At 46.2% G+C, this 21,904-nt stretch overlaps 1 protein-coding gene across 1 annotated transcript in view; it reads right to left on the minus strand.

Moving 5' to 3' along the window:
- The window catches only part of Tmem132d (transmembrane protein 132D), a 585,713-nt gene that overhangs the window by 420,522 nt on the left and 143,287 nt on the right, over nucleotides 1-21,904 (minus strand). Inside the window, exon 2 of the mRNA XM_005080596.4 lies at nucleotides 14,853-15,738. Within this exon, the coding sequence (XP_005080653.1) occupies nucleotides 14,853-15,738 (886 nt within the window). The remainder of the gene's footprint in view (nucleotides 1-14,852; nucleotides 15,739-21,904) is intronic.

Here is a 21,904-nt window from a genome sequence, read left to right on the forward strand (position 1 = left end):
AATGTAACTGGACCCCATAGTCTCATAATCCCATAAGATCATAGGGAGTGGCACTATTAGGAGGTGTGTTTTTGTTGCAGTGGTTATGGCCTTGTTGGAGGAAGTGTGTTACTGTGGAGGCAGGCTTTGAGGTTTCATATACTTATATACTCAGGATAACGCCAAGTGTGTCAGTCTACTTTCTGTTGCCTGCAAGATAGAGGATTTCGGCTATTTCTCCAGTACCATGCCTGCCTGCATGCGACCATGTTCCCTGCCATAATGGGCTAAACCTCTGAGCTGTAAGCAAGCCACCACAATTAAATGTTTTCCTTTATAAGAGACACCGTGGTCATGGTGTCTCTTCACAACAACAGAAATCCTAACTGAGACAACATGCTTTATCTTTTGATAACAACTGTCCTAGTTAGCACTGACTTAACACAGTCTGGAGTCATCTAAGAGGAAAGTCTCTCCACCCAGGGAATGCCAGATCAGACTGGCCTGTGGATATTTCTATGGGGAATGGCTTAGATAGTTAACTGATGCAGGAGGGCCTAGCCACTGTGGGTGGCACCATTCCCTAGGCAGGTGGTTCTGGGCTCTTTAAGAAAGCTAGCTAAGCATGAGCCTGTGAAAGAGTAAGCATGGTTTCTACTTCAAACTCCTTCTGGGGTTCCTGCCTTGACTTCCCTCATGGATGGACTGTGATCTAGAATTGTAATCCAAATAAAACCCCAAGGTATTTTTGTAAGGGAGCTGTATCATAGCAACAGAGACAAGAGCAGCCATTCTTTGCCTACAATGCCAAGTGTACTCTGTCTAGGTAAACTTCACTTTACCCTACCACCACCCTAATGGCGTTGTCTTCAGCCAGGCAGATAGGATAACTGTCCTGTAACAACTGACTACAGCTCGTAAAACACCAGTGATACTCTAGGAGTGTAGGCTCAGGACTGAGGGATGGTTCAGCGAGCTAAATGCTTGCCATACATGACTCAGAGCCTGAGTTTGAGGGAAGCATGCTGATGGAACCCCCTCCCCTCTAACAGACAATGACAGGCACCCGCCGTGATACTAACACACTTCCAGGTTCTGTGCCTGGGAGATTAGAGTTTAATTCCAAGGGGGGCATCAGTGGCTACACAGCCTGCTTCCCAACCCTATCCCTGACTCCTGCCAGGGAATCAGAGAACCTGGTCTCAGGCTTGTGCTCTGAAACCACCATCCTCAGAGAGCTACAAGACACTGACTCTGCCATTTGGGCTCCCTTCCGAGCACCCACCCATGCTGTCTGCCTGTCTCTGTTACTGGGACCTTAACTCTCTTCAGAGCCTTCACCATGCTGCTGTTTGTGGCATGAATCCCTCTTCTAATAAACCACTTTCCCCCAAACAATCCATTTCAGTGACCTTCTTCATCCCACAAGCAAGACCTTTCAGGGTGACTGAGGATATCTGATATTGACCAGATCCCAACCATACTTGCACATACATGTTCCCACACACTCACATATACACAACACACACAAAGGAAAGAAATGAAGGAAGGGAAGGAGAGAGAAAAGGGGGGAAGGAAGGAAGGAAGAAGGAAGGAAGCTGTGGAATATACAGAGCTAGATCACCATGGAAAGCCCCAGCCACACATGGAATCTGCAGTCTTTTAGACTATGCAAGCTTCGCTCAGGAGATGCAGACAAGCAAAGAGCCAGAAGCCAAGGTATTGGTGAGATGAAATGGGGCGGAAGGAAGGGGTGAAAGCAGAAGGATTTTGGACTCTTGCAGTCAGTGAGGGAAATTAGCATTTTAATTTCCTACTTAAAATGCGGACCTCTTCTATACAAGGGACGAATAAGTTAGCATATCATGGCCTGTCGAGATATTTGCAAACAGTTTCGTGAGAGTTTCTAGACTTTGCAAACTGGCTGATAAACATCTCTGTGGCTCAAAACCACACCTTTGTCTACCTCTCCCACATGTAGTGCATGCTGTTCTTTCCAACATATATAAAGCATGCCACCCTTGCGGTGCTAAGGACTAAACCCGCGGCCTTCTGGGAAAGCACTCCACTGCCGAGCCACATCCCCTGCTCCCGTTTTACTTCGCAGTTTTGACATGGAGTTTTGCTCAATTTTCCCCAGCTAAACTTGAATGTGTAATCCCCCTGCCTCAGCCTCTTTAGAGGTGGGACAACACATTAGACCCAGCTAAAAAAAGCATGTTGCACACACACTGATTTTTATCTGTTGCCTACTTTGATTTTTATCTATCACCTAATCATTAAAAACTTCAAAGTGACAGTATGTTTTAGCTCATTTTGAGAAAATGTGCCAATCTGAAATTCTGACTCCTTTCTATAATTAAGAGCTGTCAGGTTGCAGCGGAGGGGTCTTGAGGGAAATTTAATCATTTTCTTGTTTTATGTGAAATAAATTCTATTTAAATTCTTCTGACGAGGCTCTACAAAGAGCAAAACTTCTGACTGTTGCAGGCTTGCTTTTGAAGCAATGGTTTCAGCTGCCCCAAGCTCCAAGTGGGCTGCGAGCCCAAGGGAGCCCCGAGCTGAAGGATCCCGGGAACACACATATGTACAATTGGCGGGATCTGTATCCTATCTCTCCCCCGTTTGCAAAAGAGAAGGGAGAAATAATCTGATTTTGGAAGCATTCATGAGAAACTCTTGGAAATATTTCTGATGTTTCCCTCACTGGGCTGTGGAGTCACTGAAAATGTCTCTTGGCAGGAGAAAGAGAGAAAACAAAGAATAGGTAAATATTGAGAGAAAATAAAATATTGTTGTCTAATATCCCTACCAAACAGAAGAGAATAGCAGAGATTCATGGCTCCCTCTCACATTTTGCTTCCTGATCACATGATGTGAGAAGTGGCCAAGCTGACGTGCTCTACAATGATGCTCTGCCTTATCATTGCCCCAAAGCAGCCAACACAATGAACCACATATGACAATCTCCGAAACAATGGGCCAAATAAGTCCATCCTCCACTTAAGTATATTCTTATCCTATTACAGAGAGGGAAAGCCGAGCGACACACCTCATAAGGACCAGGAAGGTCCAAGTTGTGCCTCTGACTATGGGACCCAGGCTTCCCCAGTGCATTACCACCTAATAGCGACAACAGAAGTATGAAAATATACATTTGAGGTGGCAACAGTTAGGAGGATATAGACCTTGCTAAAGGGATCTGGAGGGAGGGGCTTTCCTTCAAAGGTCAAATACAAATCAAGGAGGGAAAAAGAGAGATTGACAGGCACCCTCCCAGTCAGACCTTGGTCTCCACAGGGTATTCAAAGCTAAAGTGATTGCCACTCAAGGATAAAGCAGACTTCCATCATGGTCTTCTGCCTGTCACTTCCCGTCTGTTGGCTAGATGTGAAAGATTTGACTCCTACAGGATGGCAGATGCTCAGGGGGCAACTGAGGCCTCACCTCATGACAGTGCTGGGCATCTGAAACTTAGGGCTGTTTGTTACAACAACTTGTGCTGCCTTCTCTAACTGTTACAGAGGGAATAGCATGGACTAGGGAATCAGAGTCAGCCCAAGGCTGTTTGCTTGAGAAGAGGCAGGAATAATGAGGTGGGCTTGTTACAACAGACTGGCTCATGTAAAGTGATCCAAGATGGAGTTAAAAACCTGTGTCATTACTTACAATTAAAGTCACTTTTTAGGAGTTTCTTGAGTCCTCATAAATCTACAAAACCATGCCATCTACAGACAGATAGACAGATAACACAGGGATGGGCAGGTATATGGGTATACAAATATGTTAGCATATATTTTTAGGAGTCTTAAGATCTGCATAGGTGCATGGATCCCTGTGACCATCATTATGGGGCAACAAATCACCCCCTAAGGCTCCACAGAAATCCCTCTCCACCTCATCCAGCCACAAGTGACTATCACTATAGTTGGTTTATGGAAATGCCACAGGCACCCTTCTGTAGCTGTGACTCTCTCTCTCTCTCTCTCTCTCTCTCTCTCTCTCTCTCTCTCCCTCCCTCCCTCCCTCCCTCCCTCCCTCCCTTTCTTTTATTTTATGTGTCTTGGTGCTTTGCCTGCATGAATGAATGTCCACGCACTATGGCATGCAATACCAAAAAAAGGTCACAAGAGGGTGCTGGATTCCCTGGAACCGGGGTTACAAATGGTTTGTGAGCTGCCATGTAAGTTCTGGGAATCCAACCTGGGTCCTCAACAAGCACAGCCAGTACTCTTTAACTATACAGCCATCTCTCTAACTCTCTAAAGCTCATATTCAAAAAACACGGTGGTGGCCTGAGACAGGACAGCCTGGATAGCACAGTTGTTAATTATTGGGTAACTGGCTCATGGGCTACAAGGTCCCATTCTCTCTACATCTACAAGCTTGAAAAACATCAGTAATAAACAATAATCTTGTATCTGGGAAAAGTTATCTCTGTAACCAGCAAGTTACCGACCAGGCAGAGGTGTGGTCAAAGAATCCAAGGACCCAGGGAGGAGGAGAGAGGGCAGGCAGAGCTATAGGTTGAAGCAGCCCATACAGGCTGGAACATGACAACACATCTGCCGGCAAGAGCAGCAGCCAGTCCAGACTTCGCATTGCTCTTGAGTGTGAGCCTCCAGAACCAACAGCTTCCAGAGCCAAATGGGACTGGATGCAGTTTCCCACTTTTCCATCAGGAGCCATTACTCAACACCCTTCCCCTCTGAGGATCCCCTATGTGCTGGATTCAAGAGTTCAACGGTCAGAAGCAGGCTAGCTAGAGAAAATGCATCTTGCCTGACACCAGGGTAACCACGAGGATAATGGACTGTGAAAAAAACGAGTCTTGCTGTTTTTGTAAACAGACACAAGAAGAAGGGAACCAATTCTAGGCCAGAACACAGTCATGAATCACACCATGAACAGAATTCTCGTGTCCAGGGTTCTCACATGGTGTCAAAGACAGGAATGGCCCCTTGAACTTTTTTTGCTTTGATTTAAGAATTTGGAAGAATGCAATCCGAGAGCTGGGGAGTCAGAGGCAGGCACATCCCCGGAGCTTACTGGCCAGCCAAGCCTAGCCTTGCAGACCCCCAAAGCCACTGAGAAACCCTTTCCCAAAGGGTGCGGACAGCATTCCAGATGTTAACATCTGAGATTGCTTTCCGACACCCCTACACACATAAACTCGTATGCACCAGCACATAGGTGTGTACATATACACATGCATACACAGAGTTCAGAAATCAGAATTATGATAAACTGCCTCCGATTCATGGAAAGAATAGCGAGTGGTAAATTTGGATTCCCCAAGGCCCTGCAATAGGTTCTCGAAAGGACAGTTTCTTAACAGCTTACAAGAAATCCTGGCAGGCTTCAGAAATGTCCCTCCTGCCAAAGGCGACACTGCGATTTTACTTAAAGAATGTCAGAGGCTTCGCTGCGCATAGATGGCTAGGTTCACAAAAGATATCTGACCAATAAATCACGTCTACTGTAACAAACCCAGTTACTTTGTTTGCATAATTCTTGGTTAAAAGTATATCTCAGGGAGCTGGAGAGGAGGCTCAGCAGTTAAGAGTGTGGACGGCTCTTCCAGAGGATCCAAACTCAATTCTCAGCATGTACATTGAACAGTTCACCACATCCACCTGTAACTCTACCTCCATGGGAGACAATGCCCTCTTCTGGCTTCTGTGGGCACTGCAGTCATGTGTACACACCCATACATAGACACACAATTAAAAGTAGTAAAGTGGATTGTCCTTTTTAAAGAAAGCACATTCCAGGACTTAACTGTTTCTGCATTTGTTGTAAGCTGTTACCCATAGCCATATTAGTCCAGAAGGTTCTATATATAGCCTGGTGGCTTTGAACATATCAGGTTTAGTGTCCTGGGGACCCTACACCCTCTGCTGCTTTTGTGTTCTTTCAATAGCCTCTAGGCAGTGGATAAATATGTGGTCTACTGAATACTCATGACTCCCACAAGCGTGGAAGAGGTAATGAGAGACCCAGTGAAAACATAGCACAGTAACCAAAAACTGTCAACCCCAACGGTGTCCTCCAAGGTTAGAAAAGGAATCCAGAACTCAGCGGGTAAGGTGCAACAGTTCCCCTGTGATCTCTGTCGAGGATGACTGAGACCGAGAGGGTACTTGGCAAACACTGGAGCCATCTGGTGTTCCCACAGCTCAAGAGGGAGCAGTGGTAGGAAAATTACAGCCAGGGGCGCCACTCAATACCCTACGGTGCCCCAAACTAACTCCTCACAGGCAGGATGGAGAGCTGGAATGATCCAGTTCACATGGCCAGTGAGTCAATAGCCAAGGGAGAGAAACTGCATTTGGAGAAGACTGCTGAAGGATACCACCAGAGAGTCTCAGAGGCCCCAATGTTTCCATCTGCACAGCTGGGCTCTGTTATACTGGGAGCCAGCCTATGCCTTTATATGCCTGATGGCTTTTGGTTTTAACTATGCAAATCATTCTGTCAAGAGACACGTTGGGCTTCAGCTCCCAGTGGAAGGTACCTGGGAAGAAGATCCCGCTCCACCACAGCTCACAGCAAAAGAGAGAAGCAGTTAGAGCAGAGAACGGACAAAGAGCCGGGCTCCCGCCATGGGAAGGTCCTTGAGAAAGAAGCCAGATGAGGGGTACACAGGAGTGACTGGAGGCACAGCAGGGCAGGTGCCTTCAGACTCCTACACTGAGGACCCAGCAGAGGTTACCCCGAGCCCCCAGTTCTTCTGGCTACTCTGGGTCTCTGCCATATGCAGTGATGTTTTACATTACTCACGATCTTCTCCTTGGCTAGGGTCAGTTCCAGCTGCTCATGGCCCTTCTCTCCTGGCTCCCAGCTGGGACAGAGAGATGACAACCCCCTCCTTCACCTGGCTCTATCCCACCTCTGCAACGCCGAGGTGATCCGGCCATGAAAGACATGTTTCCATGTGCAAGCATGTCTTTCTAAACTGCTGCCCCATCAGAGACAGCTCAATTAACAGCAACTACATCTAGAGTCTAACCTACGCTGGACACTTAGCGTGAGGACCACAACAGGGGTACAAAACACCTCGGAGAGTGGAGACACGGCTCAAAGGTTAATAAACACAGGAAGTCTGCCTTGAGAGGATCAGAGGGCCAAACAATGAGGCCACCAACATCCATAAAGAGAGCTGGGCCTGTCATGCAGTGGTTTGGGAATCCAAGACTAGGTGCTGCTGGGGATGGCAGTGGCAGACCAAACTTTTTTATATGTCCTCGAGTTCAAAGTTGGCTCATTTGCCCCATTCTTCCCGGGGACAGAGACCAGTGCAGATGAAAGAGGGGATCTGGCCCTATTCCTCAATGGGCGGAGCATCCAAAACACACACTTTTCCAACCCACCAGTCTCATTTTCTCTGCACGAGACTATGTAGGAAGGAGTCTCCGCAGGTCTGACGAGAAAAGGTGAGACAGGGAAACACCTTGCTCACTCATGAGCCAACCCCGCTCCCAGTCTTGTTTTTTTCCTCCAAAGCTATGGCTTTTGATGTATTCTAAAAATAAATCCGCAGAGCTTGGGGACCACTCGGTGGCTAAAGCTCTTGCCATGCAAGCATGAGGATTGGAGTTTGGATTCCAGAAACTTGCACAGATGCCAGGCAAGCACGGCAGCCCTTCTGTAATTTCAGTCTTGGAAGACAGTCAGGGGATCCTCGGAGTAAGCTGGCAAGCTAGTCTTGCCTTGTTGGGGGGCTCTGGGTTTGAATCAGTGGAAGAGCAATAGAGGATCATTCCTGATGTCAGCTTTGGATCCCCACGTACATGTACATGCATGTGTATGTGTACCCATATACCCATCAACACATGCAAACAACCATGAACGCACACACACACACGTACCACACACACCTGAAAATGAAAAAAGAAAAGTAAATTTATGTTCTATATCTTCACATGTAGGGAAGGGGAAAGAAGCTGAGGACCAACTCACTGTAGCATCTCATCCTGGACTACGTTGGGTTGGACACCTCCGGAGTTATTATCAAAGACTGTGCCTCCTAAGTGGCTTCCAGCATGTTCCTTTCTGTATTTGTTCTTTGAAGTTGAAGTCAGAGGAAACCTGCTACTTATGTACTTACCAGCAAACTCTCAAAAAGAATCGATGCTGGGAGTTCAAAATGACCTTAAGTTGTCTGTTTGCATTTCCCCTGACGCCCTGCATTTCATGGCCAGCTGCATTGATCCACTGAGCATTGAATCTACTGCCAACCTGTGCTCAAGGTTCTCCTTGCTCTTTGTTTATGCTCGGCAACACCTGAACAAGGAAGGTACCAAGAAACTGGGGCTCAGTGAGTCTCAAGGACCCTTCCAAGATGCGCAGGAGGGACAGCGTTCAGGCAGATGCCCATGACGCCTAACTTCATGAGCTGTGCTCTTTCTCTTGAGTACCCTGTGGTCCTCCTGGGTAAACACAATGCTTTTTATCTGAAAGGGCTATTTTTTTTGGCAATGACTAATGTAACACCAGGAGCACTAGGAAAGGCCACCAACACTCATGTAGCTACCCCCCATTAGCAACTTTTGTTCCCACTATGCATGTTGTGTTCTCTGCCCTCATTCCTGGATAAATAAGAATTGAATAAATAAAACTCATCCCCCACAGAGGCCCCAGAAGCTGCCCTGACTCACTTTCTAGGGGAACAAAAGGATTGTGGATAGTGTGTTCTTCTTCTATCTAGCTAGCTGGTTCTCATTCAGAGGAGCGCAGGGATTCTGCTCTCCAGCCTCCTTCCACTACCCTTAGAGGTTGGACAGACAGACAGGAGGAGAAACTTGCACATTTCAAATGTATTTATCCCAGGTTCCTTAGTGGGGATGGTCTGAGTATGTACTTTGTCATTCCCGAGGCTCCTGGTGGATATAGACCACACACAACTACCTTCAGTGCAACATGAGGCTGTGTTTACACAGGGAAAAAAGGCTTGGACAACACTGTACATAGCACGGAATAGAAGAATGCAGAGTCGCACGTGTCTAAAGTCCACATCCACCACCACCACCATCATCATCATTAATCATAGCAACCTCCATCATAATCACTAACACCATCATCACCAGTATTATCAGCATCACCACTGTCACCATCATCATTATTGCCATTGCTACCATTTGTCACCAACATCACTATCATCTTCACCATCACTGCCATCATCATGGCCACTGTCATCATGACCACTATCACCACCATCACCCTGGTCATCATTATCATCATCACCACCACCACCATCATCACTATGATCATCATCACCATAAGTATCACCATCATCATTCATTGTCAGTTCTAGTGTTCTCATGACTGTGGTGGGGACAACAAACCAAACACTTTGTAGCAGACATCTTTCATGTGACCTAGTTCTAACTCCCCTGGATTCCCTGATCATAGTGGTCACTGCCCACACTCAGTTAATTTCTTTGCCATAGCAGGTGCAGAGGGTGCTTCCTGCTGGGCCGCTGATGAGGGTAGATTGCTCTCCCTGCTCTGACATGGCCATGGGTTCCGTGGGCTCTAGTCATGCCCTCTTAGAATGTAGGAGTTTAACAGATGTCACTGGACATTTACAGGGTCAATGTGGGCATATCCCAAAGCCATCCTCTTCACTAGAGTCCCCCCACTCCCAAAATTTTACAAGAAGGAAATGTCTTGTCCTTCATAAAGGTAATTTTAGGAGCTACTTCTTACAAAAGCCATGCCTGTTCCCTCAGATCTGGCAAGGAATTATTCGACTTCAGGGGGCTCAGTGAGGACCTTTGCTTGGCAAGGCAATGGCAGAGAGCTGCTGGGGGACTCATGATGACAACTGGGAGAGGTATGTGTAGATGCCAACCTCTGTTCCTCGTCAGACTCTCCACTCTGTCAACACCCTTCCTCAGTTACTAATCCTTGAGTTCCTCAGTAACCACCCAGGAAGACATTTGTTAAGCTAGCCATGGTGGGATGTGTAGCCTACAACTAGAAATATTCCGGGATTCAAATTTGCTTCCCCCACCCCAAACTAGACTGAGGCACACCCTGCCAGGTGGAGATCAACTCACAGGAGCCCCGGGGGACCGAAGGAAGCTCAAGGCCCACTACAGACCAACTCATCATTTTCACAAGTCCCAAGTCCTCTGCAAAGCAGCTTGCCACCTGTGATGGCTGTCCTTGGCTTCCAGCTTGAGTACATCTGGAATTAACCACAACCTGAGCAACTGGGTAGACCTGTGAGGGAGTTTCTTTTTTCTTTTTCTTTTCTTCTTAATTAAATCATTTGAAGTCAGAAGACCAGCCTCATGGATTGAACAACTACTGGGTTCTTAGACCTTTCACTGGATTATCTGGACCACAGCCTGTAAACAACTCTAATAAATCCCATATATATGTTCCTCTAGAGAACCCTGACTAATACACAACCTGAAGGGCATTCCCAGGCCCATCTCAATCCTGACTAGCCAAACACAAGTCAAATATTCTTTTTCTATACCTTTGCTCTCTCTTTTATAGGTCTTTTTTTAGCAAAAAAATCCCCTGAGAAGGCTTAAACCAAAGCAGCTTTGATGTTTTAGTTTTAATTAACATTTATGCATATGTGTGCAAGCCTGCATGTTTGTGGGGGATGAGCATGCTTATGAGTATCTGTGCACGTGAAGGCAAGAGGTCACCCTCCCGTGTTGTCCCTCGGGAGCCAACCACCTTATTGAGAAGGTCCCTCTCACGAAATGTGAAGCGTGCTGATTCAGCTAAATTGGCTGGCCACTGAACCACACACCACCATGTATGGCATGTTTTTGTGGGTGCTGGGGATCTGACTCAGTCCTTCGTGTTCACACAGCATGCACTTTCCTATATGAGCCATTTCTCCAGTTCCCAAAGCATCCTAAACATGAAGTGGTGGATGCAAGGTTGTCAAAGAGTTCTTGGGCATCTAGCATCTTCAGCTGCAAAGCCCATTGCAAGCTCTAAGTGGCTTTGATAATGTTCATATGGAGAGTGATTTGTTCATTCAGGGAACTTTTATGGCCCTGATTATAGGAAGATCCCTGATATGTCTTAGTTCTGTCTTTCATAGCTCTGGTCTCTGTCCTCCACATGAGCTTCGTTGACATTGAACAAATATTTAACTCAAGCCCCAGTCCAACCTGAAGACCAGGGCTTCTTAGAAATCCCATCTCTATAGGGGAAACATAAAGGAACAGCTGGTGTGGAGGGAGAGAAAGGGTCCCCATGTTCATCTTCTCCAGCTTGGCATTTGGGCACTGGTGACTTCTGAACCCTGCGTCCTGTGGGGAGGGAGATGGGAAAGGGAATCTCAGAGCAAAGGGAACAAGCGTTGTGGGTGCTTCAGTTCTTCATGGGAAGAAAAACATTTTCTGAGATTCAAAGGAACTCGGATGCCCTTAAAATGAAAGCACTTTGCTTTTCTTCTGCAGTGTGGGCTTCAAGACTAGAGCAGCAGGGTTGGATGGTTGAATAGATTTTATCACACAACAAGCTGTCTACTGGGGCTTTCTTGTTCTCAATGAGAATCGCCCCCTGCACCCCTACACACACACACACACACACACACACACACACACACACACGCACGCACACACACACGAGAGAGAGAGAGAGACAGAGACAGAGAGACAGAGAGAGAGCTCGTTAAAATGTACTTATAATTTCTTCCACCCAGAATGGAAGCCCCAGCCCATCATACATTCTTCACAGCATCTCCCCTGATGTCACAGGCACAGATAAGCCTAACCCTGTGTATGGAGATTCAAACGACAGGCTCACCACACCACCAGGTTCAAGTCTACTTATTTACACAGGTTAGATCCATTCAAGATTGGAGCATATTAAATGTGTAGCAAGCATACACCCAAGTCCAGGGAATATCATAGAAGAAGAGGCAGGACAGATGTAAGAACCAAAGGATGGGGAGGAGAGCTGTGAAATGCTGTGTTCTGAACACAATACAGTTACTACACTTGTGAAGTCAAAGAAGCTATGATTACCTGTATGTGATCAATTCAGTTAAAAGTCCCAGCACAGATGAGGGAGGAACTCTCCAGGGCTCACCACCAACGTGGTAATTGATAGCTGTTAGGAGAGGCAGAACCATTCTACTTTTTGAGGATAATCCTATTGGTAGGTTTCCTATGCTCTGGTGGATGACCCCACCCCCATGCATGTACACATGGCATTAACTGGACTTGTTGGCTATAAAGGAAAAAGACACAAAGTTGGGATGGAGCATACTGTGGGGATATGGCGGGAGTTGAAGGAAGAAATGGAGAGTAGATATATTTCATTGAATATATGTCAAAAATTTGCAAAAAAATGAAAAATTCTAAACTAAATTCATAATGAATGGGTTCTGAATAAATGTACATTTCCACTGTATCTGAAACCACTGAATCATTGATGGACAACCAGAGCCAATGAATGTACAAGGGTTCAATGTGCTTGTTTCTGAATGTGCAAAGGCCTACCTAAGCCTAACCCCGTGGGCTGTGTGGCCCAACAAAGGGGATGCCTTTTGGTTCTATTGGAGAACTAGGAGAACTGATCTCACCCAATACTACAGGGGACACATTTATTATATTACAGATGGTGACGGGATCCTAAGCCTTTGTGAAACAAAAACATACATAGAGATGCTTCCAGAAAAGGCTAGCTGAGCTCACTTCCTAAAGCCAAAGTCCAGGGGACAGTGAGATCCAACTCCTGGATCAGGAATCAAACCACCAGTCAAGGATCAGCATGGGCATTCAAGGGAGGATGGTATGAATTATAGCAGAGCCAACTCTTTCATTGGTTTCCAGGCAAAGCACTTCTTTAAAGACTCTGTGGAAGGCTGCTGAATTTGGGAATTGAAGCACACACTAGCCGATCATGGCTTCTGGCCAGCTGCAGTGAAATCTGTTTGCCAGACACATTGAAGCACAAGTTATGGACAGAGTTCCACAGATGTCTTTCCACTACCCCAACATCCCCCACCCCTTTAGCTAGTCCCCAGATGCACAGGACACGTAGCTGAGGTTTTTACCTCCCAGTTTGAACTAAGTTCAATCATTAGACAAATTAGTCAAAACTAAAAAGGAACCTGAGAGAGAAAGAGAGAGAGAGAGAGAGAGAGAGGGGAGCTACAAATCTGGATGAGAACCTGAATCCACAGGCAGCATGTACCCCACATGCAGTCACATTCATATGCTACAGGATCATGATAAAATTAATGTGTTTGGGGATGGAGAGATAAATGGTTCAACAGTTAAGAGCACTTGATGCTCTTGCAGAGGACCAGAGTTTAGATCCTAGCAGCACCCCTATCAGGCAGTTCCAGGGGATATCATGCCCTCTTCTGGCCTCTGCGGCCATTGCACTCATGAGGTGCACACACACACACATACACACGCGTACACACACACACACACACACACGCCCGTGCACACACACCTCATATACACACACAGTAAAAATAAAAAAAAATAGATTCAAAAATCAAAAAGAAAACAAGTAATCTGTCGCACAGCAGGCCAAGTCATGCCATGCTGTTGGGATACTACTGACTAAACAATGCGTGTCCTAATTAACTATTACAGTCAGATTTGTCTACATTTAAAATGAAGCTAAAGTCTTTGGTTACATCACAGTTGACACAAGGCAAGTTCCTCTTACATATTATGTTCCAAAGAAAATTCCAGAGTGTTTTTCCAAAGTGCAAAGTGCTTCTTTTAAAAGTCTCCTCTTTGCTACAACCTTACATAAGATATCCAAGATCCTACCATATATTCCCCACCCATTACGCTCCTTTATTTCTTTTTTAAACATCACATTCTATTTCCAGGGAGAAACAAAGTGATAACTTTGAGGCTGGTACCACTTTATACTTAGAGCCTGTCTGTCTGGAATAGCTTCTCAGTTGGCAGAGCCACGTTCTCCATCCTCCCTGACAACTGTCGCCACCATTTGCAGATCTGCTGAAACAGTGAGGTGTTTAAAGACCTAATTGTGAAGTGGCTGATTTAGGGAATGCTCCCTGTCCCAAAGCTTGTTGATAAACCCACCACAAAGGCCAAGGGATCTTAACAGCATCCCCCCGGCTCTTCTATGACAGCCTTGGAGTTTCATTAACATTAAAACTAATGAGATGACTCATTAGTTCAAAGCACTTGCTGGCTCTTCCAGTGTACCCTAATTCAGTTCCTAAAACCCATCACATCTGTCAGCTAGCAACTACCTGTAACTCATGTTCCAGGGTGATCTGATACCCCCCCTCTGGCATCTGCAGGTACTACATTCATATGTGCACACACACACACACACACACACACACACACACACACACACACACATGTGCAAATAAAATAAACCTTAAAAATAAAGAGCATATTCTGATCTGGGGAGATATCTCAGTCAGTAGTAAAGTGTTCACCATGAAAACATGGGGTCCTGAGTTTGAGTCCCAGAATCCATGTAAATCAGTTAGACATAGAACAAGTGTGGTCTCTTGATTCAATTGCTGGAGGGTGGAGAGAGAAGGATACTGGGGTCTCACTGGTCAACCAACTGGTGTAACCAGCAGGTTCTCAGATAGTGAGAGACCCTGTCCCAAAATAAAACCAAGGTGGGCATCACCTGAGAAGGGACACCCATGGTTGACCGGTGACCTCTATATTCATGGACATACACATGTACAGCCTCTCCCCCATACACAATGTTCATAATTAATTAGCAACCAGAACCATCAAACTAGCTCTTATATGTCATAGTGAGAACATAGCATGTGAACATCTGAAAGGACTTCCATGCTAGAGGTATAACACAGCAGCCCAGCTGGACCTCAGGGCTGCTGTAGACAGATTTGGGAACGTGCTCACCTCAGTGTGAAGTAATCCTCTGTGCAGTTCCTGGAGACAGAAATGGGGAAGGTGAGTACATCTCCTTGTCGCACAGTCTTGGGGACATAATGAACGGCCACGTTGCTATCTAAACGCAGTTCCCTCAGAGGTGGACTGCTAGGGGTCTCACGAAGGAAGACACTTCCAATTCTGTGCAAAGGGGGGCTGGTTTCATCAACGTCATTGTGACCCATCGGCGCACCACCACCCTTCCTCGAGTCCTCCTTGGCACAGTCCCCTCGCTCATCCCCTGGCTGGACAGCATAATACAGTTCTACAGGGCTCCCTTCCAGCTGCTCTGGGGGCCTCCTGCGCCCAGACACAACGATAGGGGGATTGAACCAGTCAGGCAGCATCTCCAGCTGGGCCACACACAGGCCCAGGGTTCCGCCTAGCTGGCAGCTGCCCCGAACCTCCCTGGTCTCTTGGAAAGCAAAAACCCGCAGGCAGGGTAGCTTTTCGTCCCTGTGGTCATCCCAGTCTCTGCCCACGACATGGAAGAGCACCTGCACTTTGGGATGGCTCAAGTAGACCTTCTCCTGCAAGATGTAGGCCTTCAGCCTCCAGTTAAGGGAGAATGTGTTGGTGAATCCAAATGGGTTGGAAGGCAGCATCAAGTCCTGGGGCACCACCTGCTCAAGTGAGAAGGGCCCGTAGCTGGCGTTGAGCACCGGCAGTCGCTTGGACTTGTAGATCAGAAAGGACTCAACCCGCGACTGCAGGCTGGAGTTGCGCATGATGTCCTGGTTGGCCTCCTTCAGGAAGAAGGACACATCGGCATTGTTGATGTGGTAAGTCACCGGGAGGTAGGTAGGCAGCAGTGAGAACCGCTGGATGCTCTCCAGGATCCCTCGGCCTTCCGTCACTGTTGGGAGGAACCGAGGGCAGGTGTTAGTGATTCCTGGGACACCAGAGTTGCAGACTCCGGAGAGCACATCGGTAACCACCCCACCACCCACCTCTGGACCCATGATGCCATTCTGAATTGTCCATTGTTTCTTCTTTGAATCAATTCAATGGATAGAAAATACATGTAAAGGGACTAGGGGAGATGGCTCAGTTGGCAAAGCGCTTGCCACACAAGCAGGTGGGAAGGAATTCCAGTTCCCAGAACCCACATTAAAGAGAAGCTGAGGAGGATAGAAAGATGGCTTAGCAATTAAAGGCTAGGCTCACAACCAAAAAGAAGCTGAGCACAGTGGTACATGCCTTTAAGTCCAGAGCTGGGGAGATGGAGACAGGAGCGAGGATTTCTGGTGTTCACTAGACAAGTCAATGCAGCTTAATCAGTGAATACCAGGTTCAGTGAGATACCCTGCCTCAAAAACAACATGAAGATATTATTGATGCAGAAGACATATGATATTGACCTCTGACCTCCACATGCATGTACACACACATGTGTGGTACACAAAGAAAACGTATGGTAAGTATATATGTATATACACATGCATGTGCACATGATAGATAGAACAAATGTGTTGGGTAGGCATTTCCTCCAGACTAAAACAGTCCATCCTAGGAGGCAAGAAATTCACAAAACTCACAAAGCATTACAAGAATCTGCAAGATTATAAGACACATCAGGACCTGTCCAAGCTTCTATAGCAGAGAGAGAATATTATCAGCTAAGCATGGTGGCACACACATTTAATCCCAGCACTCAGGAGGCAGAGGCAGGTGGATCTCTGAGTTTGAGATCAGCCTGGTCTACAGAGAGAGTGCCAGGACAGCCAGGGCTACACAGAAAAACCCTGTCTTGGGAGAAAAAAGGAAAAGGAAAAAGGAAACAAAAAGAATATTATCCTTGGTGGAGGTGTCTGCAACGTGTGTCCAAACTTCCAGGGACAGAGCTTTAGTGGATTGTCACCCATACACTGACCACTTTGTAGTGATGAAGCTGCCTTTGGGTCACCTGTGCTTCTCTGAGTAACCCTAGTAAACTTGGTTCACCAAGCTCAGTGTGGATGGAAATTAAATTTTTCCTTTGGTTGCTGGTGTCCTACCTGGGGTGAATAAACATCTGTTTATATCTCCACAGGAAAAGAGACTGCACAATGTCACTAGTGTTAGGTGGAAAACTTGTCACTTGACACCCATGAATGTTGAGCATATAGATAAGTAAAATTCAAACAAAATCACTCCCTAGGGATAATAATACCTCTAAGGAGCTTAAGCTTCAGAGCATAAATAAGCAGGAGGCCAGGAGTTCCAATCCCCCAAACTCATATTAAAAAGGAGTTGAGCATTATGGTGTATGCCTTAAGTCCAGGGTTAGAGATGGAGATGGGAAGATGCCTGGAGTTTGCTGAACAGCAAGGCTAGCTCAATCAGTGAGCACCAGGATCAGTGAGAGATCCCTTCTCAAAATACAAGGTGGAGAGAGATTGCGGAAGATGCCTGATATGGACCTCTGACCTCCATCCTTTACATTTTTTTGTTTGTTTTTACTAAAGAAGATGTCAGCAAGGGTTGAAGGGCACTAACATCTCTTCATATAAACAACTGGTTTTCCCTTGACAGACCAAGTAGAACGAAGAGGAACTAGGGTGACCTTTTCACACACCGTCTCAACCCCACATTTGCATCATACATGATACCATTTCTGATGCAACAGCACACCCCTCATGGAAGGACCTTTGACCAAAGATGAGGAAGAATGAGAGACAAGTACACATAAGTGATCACAGTCACGTGAAGGCCATGCCCTCTCCTGGAGTGAAGCTACGGGTGAAGAAGAGACTTGGAAACTGAGTTGGTGCAAGTCCTCCAGAGACAGGGGATGGGCTGACCACATCAGGCCTTGCTCATTTGAGTAGCTGGACCCTCAAGCCAAGAATGGGAGGCAGCATCTACCTTTCACTACACTTGCATCCTGTAAAGACCATCCTGCCACTGATGAACAACACAAATACGTTTCATTTCTCTTTGGGAAACATATCCTTCCTGGAGTGGGGTTTAAAAAAATCCAACATGGTATTTTTTACAGTTTCTCTTACTGTCTGCCATAAAAATCCAGACAAAGAAGTTGTGCAACCCATAGAAGTCATTTAGAGCGCTTTGGAACAAGGAGCCACTAGCACAGATGCACCAACCTTGCTGTAGACCACATCAGCAGCAGGCACATAATAACCCCTGGTTACCCTAGTCATTTGGAAATGTCACTGACATCAACCCAACAGCTAGCTTCAGCTTCGGAGACACCCCCAATGAAAGTACTCCTTAAGCACAATGCCCTCTCAAGTCTGGACCGGCATCTGTTAGGAGCAGTGAGGGACAGCTAAGAACTCAGACAGTACTGGGATTTGTCAGATGTAGCTTATGGGACAATCATCAAGGTGCCAATCCTCCTTGCTTCTGAGAGTTAATTAACACTGCAGTTGAGGTCAGAGAACACAGAAGTTATGCTGCATACAAGTTTACAAGTCAGATCAGATTGACAGACACCTGTATTTGGGCCTAGTTTGCACAATGGAATGGCAAAATCCTCTGTCTAGTGCCATTACCAAGCTCAGGGCATGATGAGTCTCACATTTATATTTAGACCAGCTATATAAAACTGTTAATATATGTGTATTTGGACTGACACAAACAATAATTTCACAGGTTACAGCCTAATGGATGTGAATTTATTTTTCAAATAGCAAACTATGCAAACTGAGAAGATGGCTCATAGAATAAGATGTTTGCAAGTGTAAGGATTGGAGTTCCCCCATACCCATATGAAAATGCCAGGTGAACATAGTGACCTGTCTGTAACCCCAGCACTGGGAAGGTAGCATCAGGAGATCTCTGGGGAAATCTGACTAGCTAGACTTATTAAATTGGTAAGGTCCCCCTTCTCCAAGAAATCCTACCTACCTCAGTAAAGTGGACAGCAATTGAGGAAGACACCATCTAAGCACATGTGACTTCATATAGACATCTGGTAGACCTCTGGGCATGTCTATAAAGGACGTTTCCAGAAATGTTTAACAGAGGAGGAAACACCCACACTAAATGTGGACAGCTCCACTCCATGGGCTTAGAAACGAGAAAGCAAGTTGAACACCAGTATTCATCTGCTTCCTGGCTGCAGATGTGAACACCAGCATTCATCTGCCTCCCAGCTGCAGATGTGACATGACCAGCTCTTTCATGTTCCTGCCGCTGTGCCTTCCCACTGTGATGGACTACACCCTCAAACCATGGGCCCAAATAAACCTTTCCTCTCTTAGGTAACTTTTGTCTGGTATTATGTCACAGAAATGTGTAAAGTCACTACACAAGCCTAACAAGATGCCTTATCTGTTGAAGGATTGGATGTTTTAATGTTCTGGAACTGGCACCCTATTTGTGTTTTCCCCAAACCTGGGTTTCCCCCTCTAACAGTCAGCACAAAGAGCAAGAAGGCATTTTCTGTGTGTTCTCTGAGAGGGGCTTCCTGCTTCCTCCCTCCTCTCTGGTGCCATCCCTACTCCTACCCCCATAAGCCTGGTTACAATCCTAAGATGTCTCTGGCCACATCTGCTGTAAAACCTCTTTCTGGCGCACTGACAGTACATCACTAGGTCATGTTTCCATGTGTGTCCTACCCAGCACCCATATCCCCCATCACTCTGCTTTCCTGTGAGTAGCTACAGACAAGTAGGGCATGCACCATCTGATAGAGGTCTCATGTGGTCCCACAGTATACGGGGTCTTTAGAACAGCATCCAGAAAACATCAGACATTCAGTAAATATCTGATAAACAAATGAACAATTTGGTACACAAACAGATTATGCACTTTCTATTCTAAAGAGCAGATTATGTTTTCCACCAGGATTTTGCAAGATCTCTTCTCCACAGCATAACTGTAATCAGGACTCTCAAGGCTTTCATCCCCTTGAGGGAACCACATAATCCCACTGACAGAGATTTAAGAGGACAGGAGAGGAGAAGACCCTCCCAGGGCCACGAGATTCCTAAAGGGACATCTTATGTTACAAGGTGCCCCTTGATTATTCAAAACACATCCAATGCTTCACAGAGCAACGGCCTTGAGCAGCCTCAAGCCAGCTTTCCATGAGGTCTAGAAGCTGTCAAGGTCAAAAGTGCAAAACAGAGCAGGGAAGGCATCAGCACTGGGCACCCAGGCCCCCTAAACCTCCTTTTTGAGCATCTGACCCTGCTGCTCAGGGACACAAAACTTAATTGTGCAGCTAATTACATGGTGCCAGGTCAACCACACTGGGTCCTCTGATACTATTCAGGAAAATAGTAAAGCAAGGAAGGGTCATGGCCCGGCATTGGAGGGAAAATAACTCCAGCTTTAGTCTGCAAGCCATATAGAGATTTTTCACCCTGGAATCCAACTCGGGTGCTTATTGCCTACAAATGTCTCACCAACACCTGAAGCTCCCAGGTAACTTTCTTTCCTTTCTCCCTCCATGTCACCCAGGTCTATAGGTGGAAGAGCTTTGTTTTTATCTTATTATTTACAGCCCATCACTGAGAGAAATTGAGGAAGGAATCTGGAAGCAGAAACGGAAGCAGAGGCCATGGAGCAACGTTGCTTACTGGATTGTTCTCCATAATCTGCTCAATCTGCTTTCTTAGGACATCCAGGACCACCTTCCCAGGGGCAGCACCACCCACAGTGGCCTGGACTCACCTGCATCAGTCATTAACCACAAAGTGCTCCACAGACTTGTTCACAGGACAGTACGATGGAGGCACTCCTCCATTTAGGTTCCCTCCTCCTCCTTTTCCTTTTGCATGTGTCTGTGTATAGGTATGTATGGTGTGTGTATGCATGTTTGCATGTGTGGGGGCATGTAGGGGCATTCATTTATACATATGTGCAAAGGCCTGATATTGGCTTTGGGAGTCTCTTCAATCACTTTCCACCTAGTCGTTGAGGAAAGGTCTTTCAATCGAACCCAGAACTTGCTGATATGTTTAATCTAGCTATCCAGCTTGCTCTGGATCCCTTGGCTCAGTCTTCTACACAATAGACTTGCACCATGCACACCCAACACTTATATAGGAGCTAGGATCCCAACTGTCCTCTTCAAGCTTGTGTAGGAAGTGCCATCTCTATTGGCCCCTCCCTCCTTCCCTTCCTCTGTCTTTCTCCTCCCTTCTTCCTTTCCCTATCTTACTCCCTTCTTGCCTCCCTCCCTCTCCATGCCTTATAATCTATAAAATGACACCCATTTCAGTCCACAATGCAGAGTGGCTGCTGTGATATCCACTGTATTCCAACCCCCAGAGAGGCACCTTCTATCATCTAAGAACACCATTTTATTTCATGTAAAAAGAGGCCGAGTATCAAATAGGGAGCTGAGTGCACAGAAAGCAAATGAGTGGCCCATTAGGAAAAAATTGGCTTTCATTTAGTCATTTTGGCCATAATTTTGATGGAACAGATTGTGATCTGCTCATGAATGGACTCACAGACATTTTATATTAATCTTTACGTTTTCTGAGAGTACACTGTTTGCTTAACCAATACATTTAAAGAACAAGATGGCCACCCAAACATAGAACTTTACCCCTCCCTTTGCATGGTCCAATAAAAAAAGAACAATTTAGGGGAAATGATTGCAGCTAAAAGACCAGCAAGGGTCAGCTAGGAGGTACAATCTGGGCCCTGCACACTATGAACTCCCAAGAAGCCACCAGGACTCACATATCCCATGTAGAGAACGCACACACACACTCACACACACACACACACACACACACACACACACACACACACACAGAGGGACCCAGTTCTGGTTTGGTTTCTAGTAAGTACAAACACAAGTTGGCATGCTGAGAAAAACAAATACAACACAAAACCATTTCTTCTGTCTCCTAAGACAAAAGACTATGGGGAACCTTGAAATTTGGTTCTAAGTCTAGCATCCCTCCCTGGCATTGTGGAGAAGCCAACAGTCAAGCTGGCAGGGCTGTCTAGTCTTTGCCAGAGCAAAGGTGTGAGCCAGCTGGGGACCCTACTGATAACTGAATCACCTCCAGAAGAAACTGGAGTGGTTTCAGATTAGGGATAGTGTGGGGCTT

The sequence above is a fragment of the Mesocricetus auratus genome, unplaced genomic scaffold (genome assembly GCF_017639785.1).
Source record: "Mesocricetus auratus isolate SY011 unplaced genomic scaffold, BCM_Maur_2.0 Super-Scaffold_100025, whole genome shotgun sequence".
Taxonomy (NCBI): domain Eukaryota; kingdom Metazoa; phylum Chordata; class Mammalia; order Rodentia; family Cricetidae; genus Mesocricetus; species Mesocricetus auratus.